The sequence below is a fragment of the Thalassophryne amazonica genome, chromosome 18 (genome assembly GCF_902500255.1).
Source record: "Thalassophryne amazonica chromosome 18, fThaAma1.1, whole genome shotgun sequence".
NCBI lineage: Eukaryota > Metazoa > Chordata > Actinopteri > Batrachoidiformes > Batrachoididae > Thalassophryne > Thalassophryne amazonica.
Genome location: NC_047120.1, coordinates 53,093,774 through 53,117,331, shown reverse-complemented (window position 1 = coordinate 53,117,331; position 23,558 = coordinate 53,093,774). Strand labels below are relative to the sequence as shown.

At 38.7% G+C, this 23,558-nt stretch overlaps 2 protein-coding genes across 2 annotated transcripts; one reads left to right on the top strand and one right to left on the bottom strand.

Annotated features, from left to right (window-relative positions):
• Window positions 1–5,019: 5,019 nt before the first annotated feature.
• Window positions 5,020–12,028, top strand: LOC117530782 (dynein assembly factor 3, axonemal-like). The gene is made up of 11 exons (XM_034193710.1): window positions 5,020–5,118; window positions 7,122–7,228; window positions 7,310–7,403; window positions 7,509–7,663; window positions 7,783–7,965; window positions 8,753–8,875; window positions 8,946–9,068; window positions 9,217–9,367; window positions 10,883–10,997; window positions 11,305–11,379; window positions 11,603–12,028. The coding sequence occupies exons 1-11, from the start codon at window positions 5,037–5,039 to the stop codon at window positions 11,739–11,741; spliced, it is 1,347 nt and encodes a 448-aa protein (XP_034049601.1). The 5' UTR covers window positions 5,020–5,036; the 3' UTR covers window positions 11,742–12,028.
• LOC117530784 (troponin T, slow skeletal muscle-like) lies at window positions 11,950–21,668 on the bottom strand. The gene is made up of 14 exons (XM_034193712.1): window positions 21,651–21,668; window positions 19,193–19,222; window positions 15,994–16,007; window positions 15,876–15,902; window positions 15,743–15,761; window positions 15,608–15,668; window positions 15,384–15,500; window positions 14,992–15,069; window positions 14,755–14,868; window positions 13,527–13,636; window positions 12,602–12,692; window positions 12,447–12,487; window positions 12,102–12,165; window positions 11,950–12,028 (listed from the first exon to the last, which is right to left on the bottom strand). Exons 2-13 carry the CDS (start codon window positions 19,213–19,215, stop codon window positions 12,120–12,122), a joined length of 741 nt encoding a protein of 246 aa, XP_034049603.1. The 5' UTR covers window positions 19,216–19,222; window positions 21,651–21,668; the 3' UTR covers window positions 11,950–12,028; window positions 12,102–12,119.
• Window positions 21,669–23,558: the final 1,890 nt, after the last annotated feature.

Genomic DNA, 23,558 nt, shown 5'->3' with positions numbered 1-23,558 from the left:
TCTGAAAAAAAAACAATTTCTGTAAATGTGTGTTGTTTGTAGATGGGGAGCCCCAAAATAATGAGAATTAAACTATATGATGCAATGTGAATGTGATTTTAAGGAGGATTGACTTCAGAAATGGTCACAATTAATGATCCAGAAAACAAATGTTGACGTTGTGAATAAATTAAAGTACAACAATGATTATCAAGTGGATTAATTGTTTGAGAAGAGGTGAAATGTCAAAAAAAATAATGTATTCTGTTTCTCCATTGCAGCAGTTTACATTGACCTGAGGTTGTTCACACAATTTTGCGACAAAAAAAATGTAATTTCAGACATTTAAAATTGATTAACTATAACCTGATTTACTTGTAAATTGACCCCACCTAAAATAAATACACTTGTCACCTGTACTTACACAGGTACTAAGTAGTCGTACATTTTACTGGTTTATAGTATTTACACGTCACATATGTTGAGGACATCTACAAAGGTTTGTGGGACATTTCTACTTGTGGAAATATAAAATTTTGTAAATTTGAGGACGTTTGACAAGAACTCAACATATTTAATGGCAAATGGAAGATTAAAACAATTTTCAACAATATGACCACTTTATATACAATTTAATTCATTTATACGCAATACACTACTCCAGCTTTCATAAGTTTATACATTTAGGAAACGTTTTCAAAAACGTGTCTCTCAAAATTATGAAGTCTGTAGGTGTTCGTCATACCATTAATCACCAATAGATGGCGACTCTACATACGGTTGCTATAGCAACACATCCTAAACTTTGAGGGAGGTAAGTACGAGCATTACACGGTCGGAGAGGTGAGTTTTCACCATTTTACCCTTGTTTTTTTTAAAGGTGTAAGTACAACATTTAACACGTTTCTACACCAGACGTGTGTGTAATTTATTTGACGTGAGAGTACAGTTGAGTAGCGGCAGCGTTTACTGCGACAGAAAGAGTCCAGATCTTCATTTTAAACAATAAAGAATGTTTAACGTATTAAAACCCCAAAGCATATCGTGTGTTATTTTTCAAATATTATAAAATGGAGGTTCAGGCTTTTTTTTTTTTTTTATTTCAAGTTGCTTGCCAACCTTTATTGCTAAACAAGCACTCAGAGTGCATTCTTCCGCCAGTAACCAACGAGTCCTTCATTGAACCCCAACTAATGAACAATCTTAACTAGTCCTTCACTAGTCATAGTGAACCTCTTTGTTATTCCACACATTAAAGATTAAGTTCACTTTTTTATAGCCTCAGTCATTATACAAATAATAATACAGTAACATGCTTTTGGAGGGCGGTATGCATTTTCAAAGGCCCGACGTTCATGACCAGTCGCCCAAAATGACAGATATTCGCCCGAATTAGACAAGGGCGAATATCTGTCATTGCGGGCGACTGGGCGTGGACGGAGGGACTCAGAAAATGCATACCACACGACAACAGCATGTTATTTGCATTATTATCACTTTTTACTGAGATACACAACACGTAACGCGTACATAAAAAGTTGGCTTACTTTAACTTTTGCCGTGTCGGCTGGTGCGCGCACTGCTTTCCAAATTCGGCAGCGCATCCTCATCAAGCTGGCTGCTCATGGCTGCTGTTGTCGTACTGTCCATGAGAAAATCATCCAGAATATCCATATTGGGACCAACACACACTTCTCGCCTTTTTAGTTTTTTTTTCCCCCCTCTGCGGACAGTTCTTGGGCTGCGCGCTATGACGTCATTTGTTTACGCACAGCAGGTGGGTATAGCCGGGTAGCGTCGACATTAATCTATGATACCGGCCCAGCAACGCCCCGGTAAAGTGATAATGATAATACAATAACATGCTTTTGGAGGCGTCCATGTCCAGTTGCCCAAAATGACTGATATTCGCTGTCGTTATTGGTCATTTTGGGTGACTGGGCATGGACGCTGGGCCTTTGAAAATGCATACCGCACAACAACTGCATGTTATTTGCATTATTATCACTTACTGAGATACACAACACATATTATTATCACTTACTGAGGCGTTGCTGGGCCAGTAGCATAGATTTACATTTACACTACCTGTCCCAATATCTGCCCCTCATTTTGGGCGACTGAGCATGGACGTCAGGCCTTTGAAAATGCATACCGCACAACAACTGCATGTTATTTGCATTATTATCACTTACTGAGTTACACAACACAATAATATTTAGTGCCATTTCAAAACGCACGACACCCAGCAAACGCATACATAAAAAGTTGGCTGACTTTAACTTTTGTCGTGTTGGCTGGTACCGCACTGCTCTCCAAATTCACCAGGGTGTCATCAAGCTGGCTGCTTTGGCTGCTGTTCATTGTTGGACCATCCATGATAAAATCATCCGGAATATCCATATTGGGACCAATGCACACTTCTCGCCTTTTCATGTTTTCGTCTGCGGACAGTTCTTGGGTTGCGCATGATATGATGTCTCACTTTATGCACAGCGGGCAGGTATTGGGACGGGCGGGTACCGACAGGTAGCGTAAATGTAAATCTATGCTACCGGCCCAGCAACGCCTCAGTAAGTGATAATATGGAACATTCCATCTTTCACCTCATGAAATATTGCTTCCATTGAACAAATGAAAAACATTCATTATTTGTTTTAACACTTATAAATTTATAAACAAGAGAAAAGGGACTTACATTTTGGTGTGCCTCACTGGTCCTTTGATGTCTTTGATTTCAAACAGGCAACACTAATTTTAAATAGCAGTCCAATCAATCCAAAATTGTTCTCAGTCAACTTGCAAAAACAGTCAGATAGTTCAAAAATAATCCCGACGATGTAATCAATAGTTGATGACATGCACTGACTTCTTTGTGTACTCGACTGGCGTCTGCGTTTCTCATTCCAGCGAAAGTTCGCGACAGACATTTGTCGAGCTCTTCATCCAACAGCGGTTCTACTTTAACTAGATACATCCCAGTGAATATTTAAAATGCCTGCAAATGACTTAGGCCACACTGGATAAGCTGCTAAGCGCTGTCACTGCTAGTGTGCACACGCGGTGGTCGCAGCATGCAGTGGTACGAAACATATGGAACCAAATTTGCTTGCTAAATGGAACCAAAATTGCACAGTAAATGGAGCATAATTCCAAATGGGACGAATGATCAATATCGCGTGACATACAAACCACCAATCAAATGACAAGGATTTTTTCAGGTGTTATATAAATCAAAATAGTGTTAGCAATTGTCTGAGTACCTTTGATGGTTCCTTTTTTTTGCAAGAATTTGTTTAAGAAGCAGTGACTCTCAGAAGAAAAATTAAAACAAGATCTCATAAATGTTCCCTTTATTTCTCAGAGACAAATAGAGGGCCTTGTGAAACCACAATGACACAATGGCATCTGTTTTTGTTTCCTAAACAGAAAAATGTACAGAATCTCAAATTAGCATGTTTTTACATTTTAAAACAGACCTCATAAAGCTCTAAAATATTTCTCAGAGACAAAATAGAAATTATTCTGTAACGCCTGAATAGATCCTGTCATTTGATTGGCAGTTTGTATGTCACGTGATATGGATCATTTGTCCCATTTGCCATTGTGTTCCAATTTCCGTGAGGTTTGGTTCCATATGTTTTGTACCACTGCACGGCGCCATCACTGCACATTCACACTAGCGGTGTTGGCACTTAGCTTAAAAAGAAACATGAGATGAGATGAGATATACTTTATTGATCTCACAGTGGAGAAATTATGTTTACACTTGGGGGGAGGAACGGAGGCCAGCTGCAGCTAAAACTGCACCGCCCCCGCAGAAGGGGAAAGGAATGATGTGAGCAGGCGCCGGAGTGGGGGGTATTTGATGGGGGGTGGGGGGAGGGAATGGTGCATGCTTCAGTCCTGTGAAAACAGTTTATTGTCTTTGTGAGTTGAGATAAGAAACATGGCGGGGTTTGTTTTATTAACAGTGCTCATTCTTGTAACACACACACACACACAAAAACTGAGTACGCCGTAAGCCGACTGGAGGCATTTGCAGTATTCGCTGGGACGGCTCTACCTGAAGTACTTGTACAATTTCTGTCGCGATTTTTTGCTGGACTGAGGAAAGCAGACAGCAGTCTGTACACGAAGACATGAATACACAGCATTAGGTACGGACTACATCATTAGGATTGTTAGGTATTGTGTAAAACAAATAATGAATGTTTTTTTAATTCATGCAATGGAAAGAATATTTCAGTGAAATATTCTCATGAAATATGAAATATTCTTGCCATTGCACTTACAGTATAAACATTCATTATTTGTATAAAATTAAGGTAAAGTGAGAAACTCTGTTTTGTCTTGAGAGCTGTAGAAGAGCATAATTTTCCTCTGGGATGAGACATGAATGTCCGAGGACCTATATCTCGGCAGTGACATTGATGTCTCTGTGATTGGGAGACGTCTGGGAAGGGAAGTGATTATGAAGCCATGAGGTCACTGGACAGAGGTGTTTGGTGATACATTCAAAACAGCCACATAATAACACTCGGACCATGCGGTACTTCATAACTGATGGCATGTTACTGGCGCAATGATGTATTTTTGCCACCTTACAGTTAGGCCTGTACTCCACCTCTCCAACAGATTTCATGAAAATTAATTGTAAACATTTTTGAGTAAAATTGCCAGACAGACAAACCAACACACAATTAAATGAGTAAAAAAAAAAAAACTCTTTGGTGGTGGTAATAAAAGTTCAACCATCACTTGCTCCATTTCATACAAGACCATCTCATTCACTTTAATTTCTGTATTTATTTCTGCTTTCTTTGGGATTCATATTATTGTATGAATGAATATTTAGAAACGTATTGATTTGATTCTTGTAAATAGGAACAATCCTTCATTTTCATTCCAATCACAATAGATTGACTGCACAATGCTTTCCAGAACTCTCTCTTACTGTCTTGACTCACTTACACTCATGTGTTAAACAAACCTAAAATATGTTATTTGGCAGGCATATTTTTATACAAGATGTTTTTCAGTGTTCCAATTAAAGGATGAGCGCTGGACGGGCATCTGAGGGCATGGGATGGATCACATGGTGGGGATTCAGTCCTGCACGGGACTTACGAATGGCAGGTTAGTGCACGTTGACCTGACCATCTGCCTAATGTTTGGTTGAAGGATGTCTAATTTGTTTTAGAATTCACGTGCAATTAAGATTATTTTAAAATTTAAAAAATTACTTTTTATCCTGAAACCTAAAAACATTGTATTTTGAGTTTGTCAGGTAGAGACACATGTCAACCAAGAAGATACTCACTAGAAGCACATTTCAAGTGGTGCAACAGAACATCAACATTTAACAAGAGTCATCAGGAGATGACATACGAGGTCTGTTAGAAAAGAAACCGACCGTTTTTCTTTTTTAAAAACAATATGGATTTGATTCATATGTTTTTACGTCAGCCAAGCTTGAACCTTCGTGCGCATGCGTGAGTTTTTCCACTCCTGTCGGTGACGTCATTCGCCTGTGAGCACGCCTTGTGGGAGGAGTGGTCCAGCCCCCTCGTCGGATTTTCATTGTCTCAGAAGTTGCTGAGAGACTGGCACTGTGCTTCATCAAAATTTTTTCAAAAACTGTGAGGCACATCCGAGTGGATACCATTCGACAAATGTTTTTCCTGTGGCGGGCGCGCCAATCCGTCCGCACGTCTTTCATTAAAGAAAATCTCCTTTAACAGTGGAATGTCCGGATAAACTGCTGATTCCGACCTCTTCTGAAAGTTCTCTGTTCTCTCACGACGTCTGGGGTCAACAGAGGCTTAAATTTGGAGGTTTTCAGCTTGAAACAGGATGACAGTGTCGTCTCGTGGTGCTGCGCGATGTCCCGCTCCGTGGGAAGTCCTTACAGCAATAGAAACAATCCAAAATCTCTCATCAGCCGTTAAAATTTTCACCGAAAACCAGCTTAATTTGTGGAATGGTGTCCACTTGGATGTGCCTCACAGTTTTGGAAAATATTTTGATGAAGCACAGCGCCAGTCTCTCATCAAATTCTCAGACAAAGGAATTCCGACGAGGGGGCTGGACCACTCCTCCCACAAGGCGTGCTCACAGGCAAATGACGTCACCAACAGGCGTGAAAAAACTCTCGCATGCCCACGAGGGTTCAAGCTTGGCTGATGTAATCACACATGATTCAAATCCATATGGTTTTTTAAAAAAATAATAAGGTCGGATACTTTTCTAATAGACCTCGTATACCCCCGGTCCTCACAAATCAGTAATACAAAATGTTGGGGGATCACCCAGGTACACCGTTATGCTAAATATGAATGAAATTTGGCAGCTGGTTGTTGAGATATGGTGCTACAAGGGTGGCAATGTCAATATCTTGAATATCTCGCTGTGACCTTGAAACTGACCCCAAGATCACCGTAATTGACTGGTGTTGGAGGATCACCCAAGTACACCGTTATGCTAAACATGAATAAAATTGGTCAACTGGTTCTTGAGATATCATGCTAAGAAGTGAAAACAGACAGTCAGGCTGATCGCTATGTCCCCCCCCCCCTGATACTTCATACCGGTAGCATAACAATGAATATATTTTTATTTATTTATTATTTTTTACTTTAAAGGGGTTAAGTTACATTTGTTCCCTATATGTGTATTGAAAACAGACAAGACAAATGTTAAGTCCACAGCTCCAACATTATGCATCTGAAAATGTGAAAAAAATGAGTGGTGTGGAGTTGCTCGATTGATCCCTGTGCACTGTACAAATATTATATTATGGGTGCTGTAGCAACTGGGTGCATTATAAGACTGCATCATAAATGAATGGCAAATGTCAGTTTAATGGTGGGGTTATGGTGGGGGCTACGGAAAATCTTTGGGGGGGGGGGTCAGGAAAAGCATAATCTCTCAATAAGAACTAGAAATAATAAGAAATTGAGAACAGTAAGCTCACTAACTTCATTTTAAATTGCCATTGTAAATTGCCCAGAAGAAGGTGAAACAGGGAACAAGAATTGACCCTTGAGGAACTCCAAACCTAATTTGAGTAAATGTGGAGACGTCAGTGCAGATTATGCCCTCAATCATCATCTATAACATCTCAGATTCTCTCGTTACAGGCCCTGTGAGACAGGAGGGTGAGGTCAATATTTTACTGGTTGGCAGTGCAGATCCACGACATATTTTGAAGACCATTGCTGGATTAAAGGACACAGATCTTCTTCATGTGAGCCTATGTGGCAGCTGATGTCAGATTGCATTCTGTACAAGTTTGAGTGGAAAACGTCTTCTTTCTGCTCCATTTCAGGTGTGGGTGATTGAAAACAGCATGGAGGTGGTGGCGAGACATTTGCTACTTCTCTTCTTGGCACTGGTGCCCCAGAAATACATGGGTCTTAATGGTTGAGTGGGATCGTGTCCGATGAAATATTTCACACATGCAAAGCCAGATGTGTCCTAAACCTGTTGCTTGCTGTGCTTCTTATTTATGTAACTTTTATCCTCAGAAAAGACAGAGATTTTCTTGGAGGTGTTTGGAAACAGTGAGATCCGCAGTCAGACGGAGGAAACACTAAAAGCAGCAGCAACACAACTGTGTTTATCCGTTACTGACACACCGGAGACGGACATACACCCTTGTCTAGACACAACTCTTCTCAAGGTTTAGGCCTGATTTTTTTTCTCTGTCTGTCTTTCAGTTTGCACATCTTAACTTGATATATTTGATTGTGATATGTGCATGTCAGACTGAGTTCAAGTCCCCTGATTCCATTCCTACAGTTCAAGGAACAAGATGAGCTGAACAGGATATTGAAGTTATGGGTAAAGCCTCAATTGTCTTCTGCTCCATCCTCAATGACCAAAGCCTGGGATTACCGGGTCAGGCAGCATCTTGGAACACGCTATGACTCCAAGAAGGGCTGCTTCGACTGGGACCTAACAATGAAGCTGTATGAGAAAGGGGTAATCATTCTTCTTCTGGACTTTGCATTATTAATGCATTTTGAATTAATTTCTACTTTTGCTCCCAGCAAGGTGTAGTAGATTTTGGATTAAAAGCCCTTGCAAAATATTCCATACATGCTAATGGCCGAAAATAGGCTTTTTGGACCAGTGGATCAAAAAATGATTCATTGTTTTTGAGATGCCTGAAACAGTGTGACAGTGGCATCGGTGGAGACTTAGGATTCCAAACATGCACTGATTTGAAACATTAAAACACCAAATTAAACAGTTGCTTTCCATAATTGTTCATCTTTTGAAATCTTCACAAGCATAAATGAAACCATTTCTACAGAAATTCATTATTTGGAAACTTCTTAAATAGTAAATGAAGAAAAAAAACTTTTCAGCGTTTCAAAGTGCTCAAAATACAGAAAAATGGCTTAAAATGCCTAAAACATGAAGTGAAGAAATTTTGATTGATAATGTTTCAGTACTTTGAAATGTTCAAAACACAAAAATGAAACAATTGCCCCAGAAAATGATCCACTTTTCCAAAATGCTTCAAACGCTGCTTTGTTGACATTGAGTGGACAGTGGTGATTACTGTACTTGGTTCAGAAAATAACTCAGTATTTCTAGAAACTAATAACTGAAAAATTTTTCCAGAAATGATTCATCATTTTGAAATGCTTGAAAAGCTGAAGCAGCTGCTTCAGAAACCCGATTCTCAGTTGGTTGTCAGCCTTAATTTGTTTCAAAGACACGTTGTTGGCATTTAGAAACTCTGCTCTGACTCTCTCCGCAGTGTGGCATCATCGATAAACAGCAGTATGCCCGCTGGAGGGAGCGCGGCCTGGCCTTTGAAATGAGAGAATGCGTCTATGATGTAATCAATCCTACTTTGCTGTCTTTGAGGGTGTTGGGCCACGTAAGTGTTTTATCTGTACTTTTATGAAGTGGTGCACATGGCAGGTTTTAAGATGTGTTTGCGTGTGCAGAAAGGAGACAAAGTGGGAGTCACGGGCTACTGGGGAGACATCGTGTCCAGTCCTTACCTCTCCTTTGGTATTGAAAGTGGCCATCAAAGCCTTTTCAAGACAGAGAATGGGCAACATATTAAGGTCAAATATACATTAACAATACACATTATTACATATTATTTGATTATGGTTTATGTGTGTTTGAAATGTTCATTGTCCGACAGCACAAATTCATCCATGCTGAAAATATAAATTCTGTTTTTGTCTTTTGTCCCGATCACATCCTCAGACGGCCCAGGATGTGTCTTTTACAAACGTTCAGGCATTTCTACAGTCGCTGATCAGCAGACGGAGCTGCCTGATGAAGTGTCAGTCAGATGCGAAGTCGGCGGATCAGTCGCCACCCCCTGAACGCTGCCACGGATCTGTCAGCATCAAAGGTAAACTGGCCGCCTGTGGCAGTGCAAAGCATTTGATCTGCTTGGATTTGTTTTGTTTTTACCCAAGGCCAAAATATGACCATCGGGTATTGCGTCCTTCCATCTGTCCGTCTGTGCTCGGGATAAGTCCAGTCCAGTCCTGCCAGGGTCTTCAAATTCACAGGGAACATTCTTGGGACACAAACCTTGGATGAGTCCAAAGATGGCTAACCTTGCTCTATTTTAAAAGGTCAAAAGGTCACATTTGGTTTCCTGTTTTTATGCTCATACAATGGAGGGTATTTCAACATTGTGTTATATTTATGGTTTATTTTGTGCTCTGATGATAAAAAAGAAGCCAAAGATACAAAAAGTGTTTCATTGCATCATTAGCTTTTTCCCATTATATTGTCAGATCACACCATCACAATAAGTTTAGCTAGGTGGGTGGATTTTAGGTTTAAATCCCCATACAAAATATTCCACTGACCATGACTCCCACCACCAAAAGAAGAAAGAAAAACTCATTTTGATGCAGGTTGCCCCAGTAACTATGCAAATATAGGAAAAAGATTTACAACACATACAAGGCTTTTAGAATATTTGAACTGAACCAATCATTTGCTTCACTGAATGATTCACTTTCAAATGTTCAAAACAGCAAATTAAGCAATTGCTTCAGAAAATGATTTACCATTTTAAATGTTTGAAATGCTAAATAAAACAACTTTCAGACAATGGTTCACCATGTTGAAAAGTTAGAAACATGAATAGAATCAAATTCATTCCTTGTGCGGGTTGCAGTGGCAGTAGACCAAGCAGCTCACCCTACATTTCCCTGTCCTTGGCCAAGTCCTCTTTTCCTGAGGCATTCTTAAGCCATCTGGGAAATATAATCCCTCCATGCTGGACAGGATCGAACCAAATGCATCACAAAATTAATATTAGTTCCAAATACAAAATAGCAAATAAAAATGTTTTGGAATTCTTGAAACACTAACTCAAACAATTGCTTCAGTGTTTTAACCTGCCTGAAACATGAAATGAAACAATCACTTCTTAAAATGTTTCAGTGTCTCAAGAATGTTGAAACACTGATGGTATCCAAGGTGGTTGGTGACACCCCCCCCCGCCCCCCCCAAAAAAACAGGATTTTTTTTTTTTTTTTTTTTGTAAATTTGCAAAAACAATAATTAAAAACAACCAAACAAAAAAACATATTTCATGTTGGGATTATGGGGTGTTGTGTGTAGAATTTTGAGGAAAAATTTTTTTTTCTCCATTTTGGAATAGGTCTGTAACAACAAAATGTGGAAAAGTGAAGTGCTGTGAATAGTTTCCGGATGCACGGTAGGTTGTAAATAATTTGGGTCAAAAGTGTTGAAATACTTCGATTTGAAAATTCTATGGATGTGAGACAGCACACATAAAAGCAGCATTGAAGCCACTTTCACCAGTTTGCACATGTGAGAGGTGATCTTGATGTTTGAAATCATTTAATTGATTCAGCACTAAATCTTCACTAATCCTCTTCAGACCTGATCCAGCTGGAAGGGGTTTCTGTGACCTTCCTGCCTTTGGACTCACTTCACAAACTGCCAGAAAAAACTAAATACTCTCAACTCTTCAACACCATCTACTTCTCTGCCAGGTGGGATTTTATCTTTTAATTGTATATAACTAGATGCACAGTTTTCTTACACATGATTAGAGAGAGTTTTGTCATTGAGTGACTGTTATTTCTCCAGAAATAATACATAGATGGAGATGAAAAATACAAATCTGGCTCAATTAATGTATTATAATCTATGGACTAATGCAGTTTACATTGTCAGTTATTTTCTGTTATTTTATACACTGTAAAATTGATTTTCAAAACCGTATCAGTTATTAGTTGCATCCCTCTGAAGTGTGATTGGTTTGCGTTCGTTTCTGTCCTCTTTGTCGCTGACGTAAAGCTCGGTGCACCAGTTGAACCCGACACTCAAACAGATTGCAGCACCAGACGCTGTGCTTGTCGTGGAGTTGGCCAAGTAAGAGTTTTTGTTGTTGTTGTTAAATATAGTAAGAAGGACTGTTACCATGGTGATAGTGCAGTCACCATGTATTCAGTGATTCTGCTGTATAATTGCCAAGCGAATTGCTTTAGTATATCAGATTTTCTCTTTGTTCTGCGTGCTTCATGCTAATAATTATTCAAAGAGAATAAGAACCATAACATTTGCATCACACTTACATGACGTTGTTTATTTAAAGGTACATTTTGGAGTTGAATAAAAGACAAGAAGCAGATTTTGAAAGCAAAGTGGTGAATATTGCTCAAGAGGCTGGATTTGAACCGTGGCAAGAGGCAGGTGATGACGTCCACGTGGTTTTCATACCACACAAGGAGTAAAGTCCACATGAGCTCCTAATGTCATCACATCATCCATCGAGTGCATTGTTCATATAAGCACAAATTATATATTTCCCTCATAAAATGTTTGCCACTCAAATTAGAGCAACTGCTTCAGATTCTTATTGAATTAGTTTTTCTGTTGCTGAACTTTTATTTGCATTAACTGTAGGTATTTTTAAATATTGGACATATTTGGAATGACAGGTTTCTCATTAGAATTTTATTGCACATGTTTGATCATTTACTTTTGTGAAGTTATTTGAATAAATGTCAAGCAGAAAGATGTTATATTTTATTCAGCTCGGGGGACGAACACTGCAACATGAAATAAGAGAATCATCCCATCTTTTCTTTGCGCCTCCTGTGTGTGAGGGTTCACTTCCAACGTCCGCCAACTTTGCCCTTACCATGAACCTTTTTGCTGCAGAGACAAAATAAATAAATAAAAATCACAATTTTATTTATTATAAATTATTAATATTACATCAGACTTTTTCTTTTGTTTTGAAAATGTATTTCTAAAATTTATTTTGACATTTTAATTGCTATTCATTTTTGAAATTGTGTATTTATTAATGTAACATATTTATTTATTTGTAATTCATTCCTTAATATGCTCAATGGATTGAACAAAATGACTCCCAATTATTTACATTATTTATTATTTATTTATTTATTTATGAGATGATAAAAGTGACTCACAATTTTTGGGCATGTTGGATTCTGTTCAGTAGGACATTAATCTGAGAAAAAAAAATGACAACGTCAATAATAACAACAATAATAATAATAATGATGATAATAATCATCATCATAATAGTCTTGTATCCAGGCATATTCTCAGTTAAGTGGGTCACCTCATATTTCTGCCTCTTCATCTTCTCAGTTAGGTCAAATTTCTCGGACTCCAGCTGGTAGATCCATTCCCACATCTCCTTGGCTTTCTCTCTGCAACAGAAGAGCATCAGTAAACCAAATCACAGCACTCTGCAGTTTACTGAACAGATATTTCCTCCACCAAGAAGGTTGTGTTTTCACCCCGTCGGGGAGGTTGTTTGTTAATTTGAGGATTTATTTATTTATTTTTTATTTCAGCAGCAGTGTGATATGGGATTTTTTCTAAGATGTCAATCAATTTCTCATGAAAGTTAAGGGGCACTTGATAGAGTGGATACCCTGGAGGGCACTTTTACAGAAGTTTACAATCTTGCAGTGTTGGGTAAAGCGGAGAAAATTTAATGAATTATTTCTTTCTTTCATGGTGACACAACAAGCCTGAGATACTATTTCTAAAACACAGAGCTCACTAGTTTATGTGGCTGGTCACACAAGATATATGTAAAAAATGTTCCTTGGGTCAGTTAAGGGTTGATTACATTTCATGGGGACCAGCCTCAAAATATTTCCTTTTGTCTCTTTCCTTCACAGCAACATTAAGTATTAAAATCTTCTAGATTGTTTTACATAGAGTTTGAGAAGCTAGAGGATTCACACTTGTTCCACTGAAATATGCATTCAGTGGGAGTGATGTTAATGTTGCATGAACATTTTATATTATTTTAAAAAAATCAGGGCTACAGTATGCAGTAATGTTGTTGATCCCATGCCAAATTTGAAAGTTGCTCAGATTTAGTGGACGTGTCAGAGTGTACTTGTGTGAAATGTTGAAATTTAAAACCATAACCAGTCATCTAATAAAATCTAACATTATTGTGTACATAACGACATATTTATTAGGCTTTATCTGCAGTTTAGTAGAAGTGTCAGGGATCACTGGCAGACCTCAGGCCGTCCTCTCTCAGGTTATCAATAGCCAGTGGTTTGCGTCTCTCTGCCAGAGTCGTCTTCTTTATCTCCCTCCCAGTTTGTCGTTTGCCTCGCCTCTGCTCTACCTGAAAGAAACAAATCTCACTTTTTCCACTTACAGGCAGACAGAAGGGCCAACGAATCGGCCTGAATAGAACTCATAGGATGTTTTGTAAACTCTTTTTCCCACCTTAAGTTTTCATATGCATATAAAGCACATGTCCAGAGAGCATCCTATCACATTTCAGGAATAAATAAATTACTATTGACCCATTGATTTCTCCATGAGACTGACATTTTTTTTTAAACCTGCCAAACAGCTTTTGTCATGTACATGTAGTTTGACAACAATGATAACAAATATAGTGAAATTCAATACGTTTCAAGATTTATTTCATCTGCTTGAATTCAGAGCCATGGCGCAAAAACTGACATTTGTTCCACTAGAAATTGAAAATATAACGCAATGCTAAAATATCCTCGGCCGTATGAGCATTAAAATAGGAAACAATGTGACCTTTTGACCTCTTAAAATAGGTCAAGGTTAGCCATCTTTGAATTTGTCCAATGTCTGTGCCTCAAGAATGCTCCCTGTGAATTTGAAGTCCCTACCAGTAATAGAACTGGACTTATGCTGAGCACGAACGGACGGGTGGATGCAAGGCCTTTGCAATACCTGATGGCCATATTTTGGCCTCGGGTAAAAATCAAGCAGTTTACATGCTCATGCATGTACAGACCCTATGCTGGTTGTAGCTTTTAAATATGAAATCCAGAATTTTAATAAGGATGCACATTCCAAAACAGTCCAGCAGATGGCAGCACAGCACATGATATTTTCCTTTTCACCCTTCAGTGGATATTTCAAAGGTTTCAGAACAGTGTTTTGTGCTTGTAATTTGCAATACCAATGAAAAATTGTGTCATCCTTATTCTTACATCATTTACATTCTGTTTTATATTTCATCCTGTATTTGCTATTGCTCGTTTTAAGCTGTTAGCTCATATGAAGCTGTTACTGTATCCAGCAGGTGGCAGCCACATCTGTGAGGTATTACACACAGTACGCTGAACGGTTACTTGTAAATGACTTTTTCTGTCCCGAGAAGGTTTCAAGTATCAAGAAGTTTATTTTAGTCACCTGGCATGTATTATATTGGGCTTTAAAACACTGAAATGCTCAGCATTGTTGTTTATCACTGACCTTGGCCAGGAATCCTCCAAAGTGAGCCCCCATGTTCGAGAGAACTTTCTTCTTCTTGGCCTCATCATCTGCCCTCTTCTTTGCCTCCTCATCCTCTTTCCTCTGTCTCTCCTCCTGAAAAAAGGGAAATTCAGTTCATTCCTCCAGTTTCCCTTTCTTATTTGCAAACTGTACATCAAATTTGTGATTTTATCACAGTATGTAGCACAGTGTTCAAATGTCCCGTGTTGTTATTACCGCAATCCTGGTTTGTCTGTCACGCTCTTTTTCCGCCCTCACGCGCTGCTGCTCGGCTCTTTCTGACCGCCGCCTTTCCTGAAACACATCGCCTTGTCAGCTGCACATTGCACACATTAAGTTACATCCATCTCTTATTGGAGAAGCACACATATGTTGCATTTAGTCTTAATAAGTTAAAGCCAGAGACTTTCTGCATGCACAGATGTAGTATTTTGGGACTTTGAGGATGTTAAACATGAACGCAATCCATATTGAAGTATAAAAGCTAGGTTAAAGAAAATTGCACTGTACAACCCCTTTAATATCAATGTTAATGACCGGCTTTGTTCACGTCTGTTCTAGTCAAACATATGAACTTAATGCTGGCAAAAGATATAAAGAAGTATTACAATCCTGTCCTTAAGTCCAATCAGCTCCTCTTCCTCTTTCTTTCTCTGCTCAAAGTGGACATCAATCAGAGTCTGCAGCTCCAAAAGGTCTTTTTCCATCCGTTTCCTGTGGATATCCTAAAAGTGCTCAGAGCAAACAGGAGACAAGTTGCTTTAGTGTCGATTTTCCAGCTGTGGAAAAATGAATTGTGTCTTTATAAAAGAAAAGCTTTAAGCAAACGTACATCAAAGTCAACCCTCTCGCCTTCGGGGATTTTGGGGGCAGAGAGCTGAGATAGCAGCGGCCTGTAAGACAGCATGTCATTGGTGGCGCAACTGATAGCACGTTTTCACTGCACAGTCGTTTCTTCCATACATACTTGTATTTAGGCCGTTCTTCTTCAAAGCAGCCAACACAGCAGTGAGTTGGTGCATCATAACCAGAGAGAGGGAGACACGTCCATTTATTCAAATGTTTTGTGTGTTACTGATTAAATGGTGTATAAAGCAAACCTCCTTCTCCTGGTTCCTCCTCTTCATCTAAATAAGACAATCGGAGATCAGAGTGAGAAAACCCATGTGATATAAAGTAGCTTGATTATTAAAAAGAAAATAATACTAATGTCCTCACCCTCATGATGCCCCCTAAATAGTAAAGAAAAATGAAAGAATACATTATTTATGCCAGCAGAATGCCATCTGCACTCAAAAAACTGATTCATTGAATTGGATTTCTATGTAATAAATACAGTTGTATGCAAAGGTTTGAGCACCCCTGATAATTTTCATGATTTTCCTTTATAAATCATTGGTTGTCTGGATCATAAATTTCAGTTAAATATATCATATAGCAGACAAACACACTGATATTTGAGAAGCGAAATGAAGTTTCTAGTATTTACAGAAAGTGTGCAATAATTATTTAAACAAAATTAGACAGGTGCATAAATTTGGGCACCCTTGTCATTTTATTGATTTGAATGCATTTAACACTAATTATTGGAATACAAAATTGGTTTGGTAAGCTCATTGACCCTTGACCTCCTTACACAAGTGAATCCAATCATGAGAAAGGGTAATTAAGGTGGCCATATGCAAATGTTTCCCCTCTTTGCATCTTTTAGTGGCAACATGGGAGCCTCTAAGCAACTCTCAAATGACCTGAAAACAAAGATTGTTTTCAGGATACAAAAAGCTATCTCAGAGATTTCAGCTGTCAGTTTCCACTGTGAGAAACATAGTGAGGAAATGGAAGACCACAGACACAGTACTACTTAAGACCCAAAGTGGCAGGCCAAGAAACATCTCACATAAGCTGAAGTGAAGGATGGTGAGAACAGTCATAGACAACCCACAGACCTGCTCCAAAGACCTACAACATGATCTTGCTGCACATAGTGTCTCTGTGCATCATTCAACTATACAGTGCATTTTGCACAAAGAGATGCTGTAATGCAGAGGAAGCCTTTTCTTTTCTGCGTACACACCACAAACAGAGTCGCTTGAGGTATGCTAAAGCACATTTGGACAAGCCAGCTTCATTTTGGAATAAGGTGCTGTGGACCGATGAAACTAAAATTGTGTTATGTGGACATAACAAGGGGCGATATGCATGGCTGAAAAAGAACACAGCATTCCAAGAAAAACACTTGCTACGCTAAAATTTTCAGGTGGTTTCATCATGCTGTGGGGCTGTGTGGCCAGTGCAGGTACTGGGAATCTTGTTCAAGTTGAGGGTCACATGGATTCCAGTCAATATCCGCAGATTCTTGAGAACAATGTTCATGAATCAGTGACAAAGTTGAAGTTGACACCGGGGCTGGATCTTTCAACCACACAACGACCCTAAACACTGCTCAAAATCTACTAAGGCATTAATGCAGGAGAACAAGTACAATATTCTGGAATGGCCATCTCAGTCCACAGACCTGAATATTATTGAAATTCTGTGGTGTGATTTTAAGCAGGCTGTTCATGCTCGGAAACCACCAAACCTGACTGGAGATGTTTTCTAAAGAAGAATGGTCCAAAATATATTCAACCAGAATCCAGACCCTCATTGGAAGCTATAGGAAGTGTTTAGAGGCTGTTATTTCTGCAAAAGGACGATCTACTAAATTTTGATGTATTCTTTCTGTTGGGGTGCCCAAATTTATGCACCTGCCTAATTTTGTTTAAATAATTATTGCACACTTTCTGTAAATCCTATAAGCTTTATTTCACTTCTCAAATATCACTGTTTGTCTGCTATATGATATATTTAACTGAAATTGCTGATCCAAACAACCAATGATTTATTAAAGGAAAATCATATAAATAATCAGGGGTGCCCAAATGTTTACATACAACTGTATATGTAGTCCCAACTAAATTAAATGTAATTATCGTGCACGATTGTGTGTGTTTTTTTTTAGTTGGGGCTACATATATTTATTAGATAGGAATCCTGCACATAATTGAATTGAGTTCATCCAATGAGTCTTTTTTTTTTTTTTTTTTTTTGAGTGTGTAGTGTTTTGTGGTGGCTGTGAGAGACCACAGCACTTCCAAATGCAGAAAATGCCATAAATTTAACAACAGGTTGCAAAAAGAGAGCACAAACATATTTATTCTGCCTGCAAATGCAGCAATTTGAAAACATGGCTACAGGAAAAACAATGTCCACAACACAACGGAAATACTTAGAACAGAAAAGACGTTTCTTCCCAGAAGACTTTGACGGACTGTTCAGTGCATTGTGGCGCTCCTCTTTATCTCTACCAGGTCAGCAGAGCTGAAAGCATTTATTTACTTTATTGATAATTTTACTTTTAAGCTAGCTATTATTTCTTGTTACCAGAGGCAATCAAACATGGCTATCGCGTATTGCGAAGGCTTTGTGTCTGTCCATCCATCTGTCTGTGCTGAGCATAAGTCCAGTCCTGTTACTGCCAGAGTCTTCAAATTCACAGGGAGCATTCTTGGGACACAGACCTTGGACAAGTTCAAAGATGGCTAACCTTGATCTATTTTAAGAGGTTAAGAAGTCACATTCTCTTCCTATTCTTATGTTATGATCTCGCAGATGTTAGCGTGGTGATGTCACTTCCTGGTGTCACTAAATGTTTTGGCTAAATATAACACCTTTCTCATATATTATGTAAATGCTAGTGGAGAGATAAACACTTCTAAAACTGAAAATTACATTTTGTGGATACCAGCGTGCACGCTAACTTCTGCTAACTCAAAGCTAACTTCCGCTCTTGTCAAAAGCTCATGTACACATACACGCATGCCCTCTTGCAGATGCCATTAAAGTGTAAATTTTGTTTATGATTGATTGATTGATTAATAGAGGGGCTTTATTGAACATGTACAAACTGTAAGTAAGATAATAGGATCTTAATAATTAATTAAACAACTGCAAATTATAAAAAAGACAATGCTCATACGGCCGAGGGTATTTTAGCATTGCGTTATATTGTTATTATTATATTTGCAGTACACTGAAGAGAAGAAGTCAGATGAAGTCGTCAGGGCAGAAACCTCTTTTTGTGTTATTACTTTCTTTACTCCCTTGTGTTGTGGAGCTTTGCGGCACATTTTTTCTTTTGTGTGCGTTGTGAGAATTTGCAGAAGACACGTTATAAAATTAAACTCGCATGCACTGTAGGTTACATTTGTTTGTATTCTCTAATTTAGAAAATGTTTTTTTGATTGAAGTACCTGATGTTGAACTGATGCAGGTGCCTTTTTTGGATTTGTTAGTGCTTTCTGCATTTGTTGTGGCCTCTCTTGGCCACCGTATTTCACAATTTAAAACCATAAATGACGAAGCTGGATGGACTCACCTTTGATATTCTAAATCAGACATGCTGATGCTATAGAAAGAAAACAGATAAGTTTGAAAGACAAGTTTTTAAATATAACCCATAGCAGCTATTGGAATTATGGGTCTTAGTGTGATTAAATTCCACAGGACTCAGACTGTAAGCAGATTATTTAATAATAGAAGACTCAAACATTCTGTGTGGCAAATTAAATTAAACAGCGTAGATTGATCTGATGATGGCTCGCATTTATTCTGGGCTACAGGACACTGGTCCAGTCTCAACCTTGTGCATGCTTCTATTCCCAGCTTGGCTTAGATATTTATGTGGTCTAGCCATCAGGAGACTGTGTGTGTGTGTGTGTGTGTGTGTGTGTGTGTGTGTGTGTGTGTGTGTGTGTGTGTGTGTGTGTGTGTGTGTGTGTGTGTGTGTGTGTGTGTGTGTGTGTGTGTGTGTGTGTGTGTGTGTGTGTGTGTTGTGGCTGATTAACATGGATGTCATGAAGAAAGAATTCCCAAAATGAACATTCCAATTTTAATTAATTCAGTCTGCAATCATTGCAGACCATCTTAAAGACACAACAAACCTTAATTCCACTTTATTTAAAGCTACAGTGTGTAGGAATCAGTGCCATCTAGTGGTGTGGTTGCAGATTGCATTATATTTTTGGTCCCTTCATTTTTTCGCTTCTTTTGATATTCTAAGAGAGCAGCCACCCCCCCCCCACCCAACAATATTCCTGCCGTGAAATTGTCTCTTTTGGCCTACTGGATCAGAGGGTCCGCTACCATGTAGATTAGTGCTGGGTTGAAAAAAATCGATTCGCCGATTTTTAATCAATTCTCATTTTCGATTTCACTTCAATTTTTCAATTTATTTTCATTTATATAGCACCAAATCACAACAGAGTTGCCTCAAGGCGCTTCACACAGTTAAGGTCTAACCTTACCAACCCCCAGAGCAACAGTGGTAAGGAAAAACTACCTCTGAGGAAGACACCTCAAGCAGACCAGACTCAAAGGGGTGACCCTCTGGTTGGGCCATGCTACAAACATAAATTTCAGAACAGTTTACAGAACAATTCATGGACGAATATACAAGAAATGCTGTTTTAATTCCCGCAGATCGATTCATACATTCAAAGATTGATTTTATACACACACACACACATATATATATATATATATATATATATATGCACTTTTCGCCAGCATTGGAACAGCGTCCCTGAAAAAATGATGCTGCCGTTGGGCTGAGGGTATGAACATGATCATTTCTCGACATTGATTGTGGACCCGCTGGTTCTGATTTAGAAGAAGCAGGTCCACAATTTATTCATCAACCTCTGTCAAAGCTGTTTAAAGATGTAAATCATGACGACCGGGACTCTTGTCTGTTGTGGACAAGAAAAAAGAATCGTCCGCTGTTTAAGTCATGTTTTGTTTTTTTCATTTCGTTCCTCATATCGTGCATTTTCAGTGTGATGGTGAACTCAGAGACACACTGTGTTTTATTGAAAGTATTTTTAGTGCAAACAAATCGAAGCTTTCTGCAGCTGTTTTTGAATGTTATCACTATAATTGCTGAGGCCACCACCGAATGTTTTTATTATTATTAATACGAGCTGACCTCAAAATCTAAATCGGAGTAAACCTGATGACAAGGACAAAAACCAGATGAGGGATGGAGCCAGGAATTCTTTACTTCGCTTCACTGCCGAATGTTAAAACCAGCAGAGCCAAACTCAGCAGGACGCACATAACAAGGCTATGAACAGTTTGTTAAAAAGGGCACGTTTATGACGCATTTATCAACACGTATAAATGTTGTAAAGTTGTAGATCGTTAAAAACTCACTGAATCCCATTTTAAATTTCATGGACTTCCCAAAGGTTCTAAATATACTGAGTATGTGCTTTGTAGCCATGTTAAAGTGGATTTTTTCTTCTCTTTTTAAACTGTCATATGGGGAGGGGGGCATTCAGTCCACCTAAATATTTAAGGTTAGATACTGGGAAAATGTTGAAAATTTTAAAATTTGGCATTATTACCCAAAACTGTACAAAATAAAAATTGTGATTTTTGCAGTTGTTGCTTTAGATGTGAAGGAACTGCTGCTTGCCACGTCCACTTTCTTTTCTGGATGGGTGGGCGAGCGGTCTTATTTCTCAGAGTCCATGTGGGTGAGCCAGACACACTGGGCTCAGTGGGTGTGTCTCACAGATTACTCAAAAGTCCAAATCTATTCTGCAACATATGTCACAGAAATCTAAAATGCGCCATTTTTGGCGTAAAGCTTGCATGTAGCAGGGCTATTATGTCATACACTGTCACAGAATTGTGGAACTTTGACATGAAACTCCAGCTATAATTAGCTATGAGGTGTATAAACAGATTTTTCATAAAAAGAACCCTTTAAACCCTTTTGAGCTTTTTTTAAACACCTTTCACACATATAGGTACAAATAAATTTGACCTACCTGGTAAGATGAAAAGGATGATGAGCGGCGAAAAGAAGCAACAGCTAGCAGAGAGACACAGCTTTATATGAGGGCAAAGAGTGGAACCTACATGGGTGGGTGTTTGGCTAGATGGGGGGGGGGGGGGGTCGCAAAAGGACAGGGACTACAAGTGGATTAAAGGCAGCTTTTGAAGGAATCAGATGAAGTCTGATAGGCGTTGTAATGACCTCACAGCTGAAATAAGAAACAAGAGACAGGTGGCCGCAGCACAAAAACAGTACAGAGGGGCCAGAAAGGATGAAGCACAAAGACGGTGACGAAAAGTGATTAAAGTGATGCCGGGGCGGGTGGTATCAATTTCAGGATCTCAACATAATATATGTGCTTTCCTGATTATTTAATTTGTAGTGACCGATACAAAATACAGCAGAGTTGCATTAGGTTCTGTCCTCCTGTTTCTTTGGCTTTTATGTGGACTGTCGAAAATACATGCTGTTGTTTCAGTCAGTAATCACCACAGAGGATGTGGAGGCAAAATTTGGTAGCTTTTGCACTTTGAAATGATGCCAGTGGAACATATGGCTGCATGCGACACAGTTCATTTACCAGATATAGTACCAACCTGTGGGTATGAAGGCAGTACAAGCTGCTGCAATCTGACATTTGACCTCAATCACCTCTGGATGACCTTGCCAGGGCACTTCTGGATTCCACTTAAGTTTGTCTCATATTTGGTCCAAATCAGGTTGAAATGTCAAAGTCCTCAACCTTTACAAACTGATTTTTTTAAGGACAGTTTCAGGGCCAGCTTTCATTGTGCTTTTCAAGTTTGGTAGAAATTAGCAACAGAACCCAGGCAACAAATAGGCAGATGTGACCTTTGACCCTAAAGATTGACCTTTAGTACATTTGAGCTCTCCTGGGCCATTCCAGAAACCATCTACATATGTGCACCGTTTGGTGCAAATAAATGAAAAACAATGATCTTGACCAAAACAAACCCTTTAACGAGTTCTGAACATCATCTACATACCAGGTTTGGTAAAAATCAGCCAAAGTAGCCAGGAGAAGTACGGCAAAGAAGACCAAACAAATTTTTAACCTCAGTGACCTTGACCTTTGTCAAACAAAACCCCTTAAGGGCGATTCTGGGGTCAACCTACATGAACACAGCAGGTTTGATGGAAACTGGCCCACAGAAATAAATGGTTCTTAAATTACGTTATGAGGAAGCATGTATTTAGCATCTTTGAGGGGGGGAAAACAAACAAATACACAAATCACCTCATACTGTAACTTTCACTTTGGTATTTATAGGAAGAAGCTTCTAAAAGCACATTTTGGACTTTATTTTCACAGACATTCACAGAAATGACATGTTTGTGATAAAGTGTTTTACTTGGTCTTCTCATCCAAAGATGGAGCGAAGTTGATGATGATGGTACAATAAAATAGACACACGCCTGTACAATTTTAATCAAAATATTAAAATTATGACTGCTGGTTCAGCTTTTTTTTGTTTGTTTGTTTTGTGTGTGTGTGTGTGGGTCCTACGACATGATCTCAACTTCTGTAAAATAAGACAAATACGTGAAGCTTTTTTTTTAAAACAACTTTATATTTTCATTTACAAAAAGAGACAATATAAGCTCAGCTGGCCTGGAGTAAAGGTAAAGAAAAAAAACAAAAACAGTTTGACATTGGCTATGGCAGTTAACCCCAAGAACAAACAGCCACAGCACATAATGTTGAGAAACATAAGCTTGCATAATAATAATAATACACTGAAAATAGTAAATAAAGACAAAATCTGAAACAACTTTATAAATGAAAGTAACTTTATTGGAAGGCGGTTAACTCTGTAACGGCGTTTATTTGAAAAGCCTGTGACCACTGAAATCATCATTAAACATTACTGTACTCAAA

Bases quoted from the DNA above. Each gene is read 5' to 3' on its own strand.
- LOC117530782 (XM_034193710.1), top strand. From the start codon at position 5,037: ATGAGCGCTGGACGGGCATCTGAGGGCATGGGATGGATCACATGGTGG. The intron at 5,119-7,121 runs GTTAGTGCACGT...CTCTCGTTACAG, and splicing joins ACGGGACTTACGAATGGCAG to GCCCTGTGAGACAGGAGGGT. The intron at 8,876-8,945 runs GTAAGTGTTTTA...TTGCGTGTGCAG, and splicing joins CTTTGAGGGTGTTGGGCCAC to AAAGGAGACAAAGTGGGAGT.
- LOC117530784 (XM_034193712.1), bottom strand. From the start codon at position 19,215: ATGTCTGATTTAGAATATCAAAG. The intron at 15,501-15,607 runs GTACGTTTGCTT...GAGCACTTTTAG, and splicing joins GCGAGAGGGTTGACTTTGAT to GATATCCACAGGAAACGGAT. The intron at 15,070-15,383 runs GTAATACTTCTT...GATGTGTTTCAG, and splicing joins TTGGACTTAAGGACAGGATT to GAAAGGCGGCGGTCAGAAAG.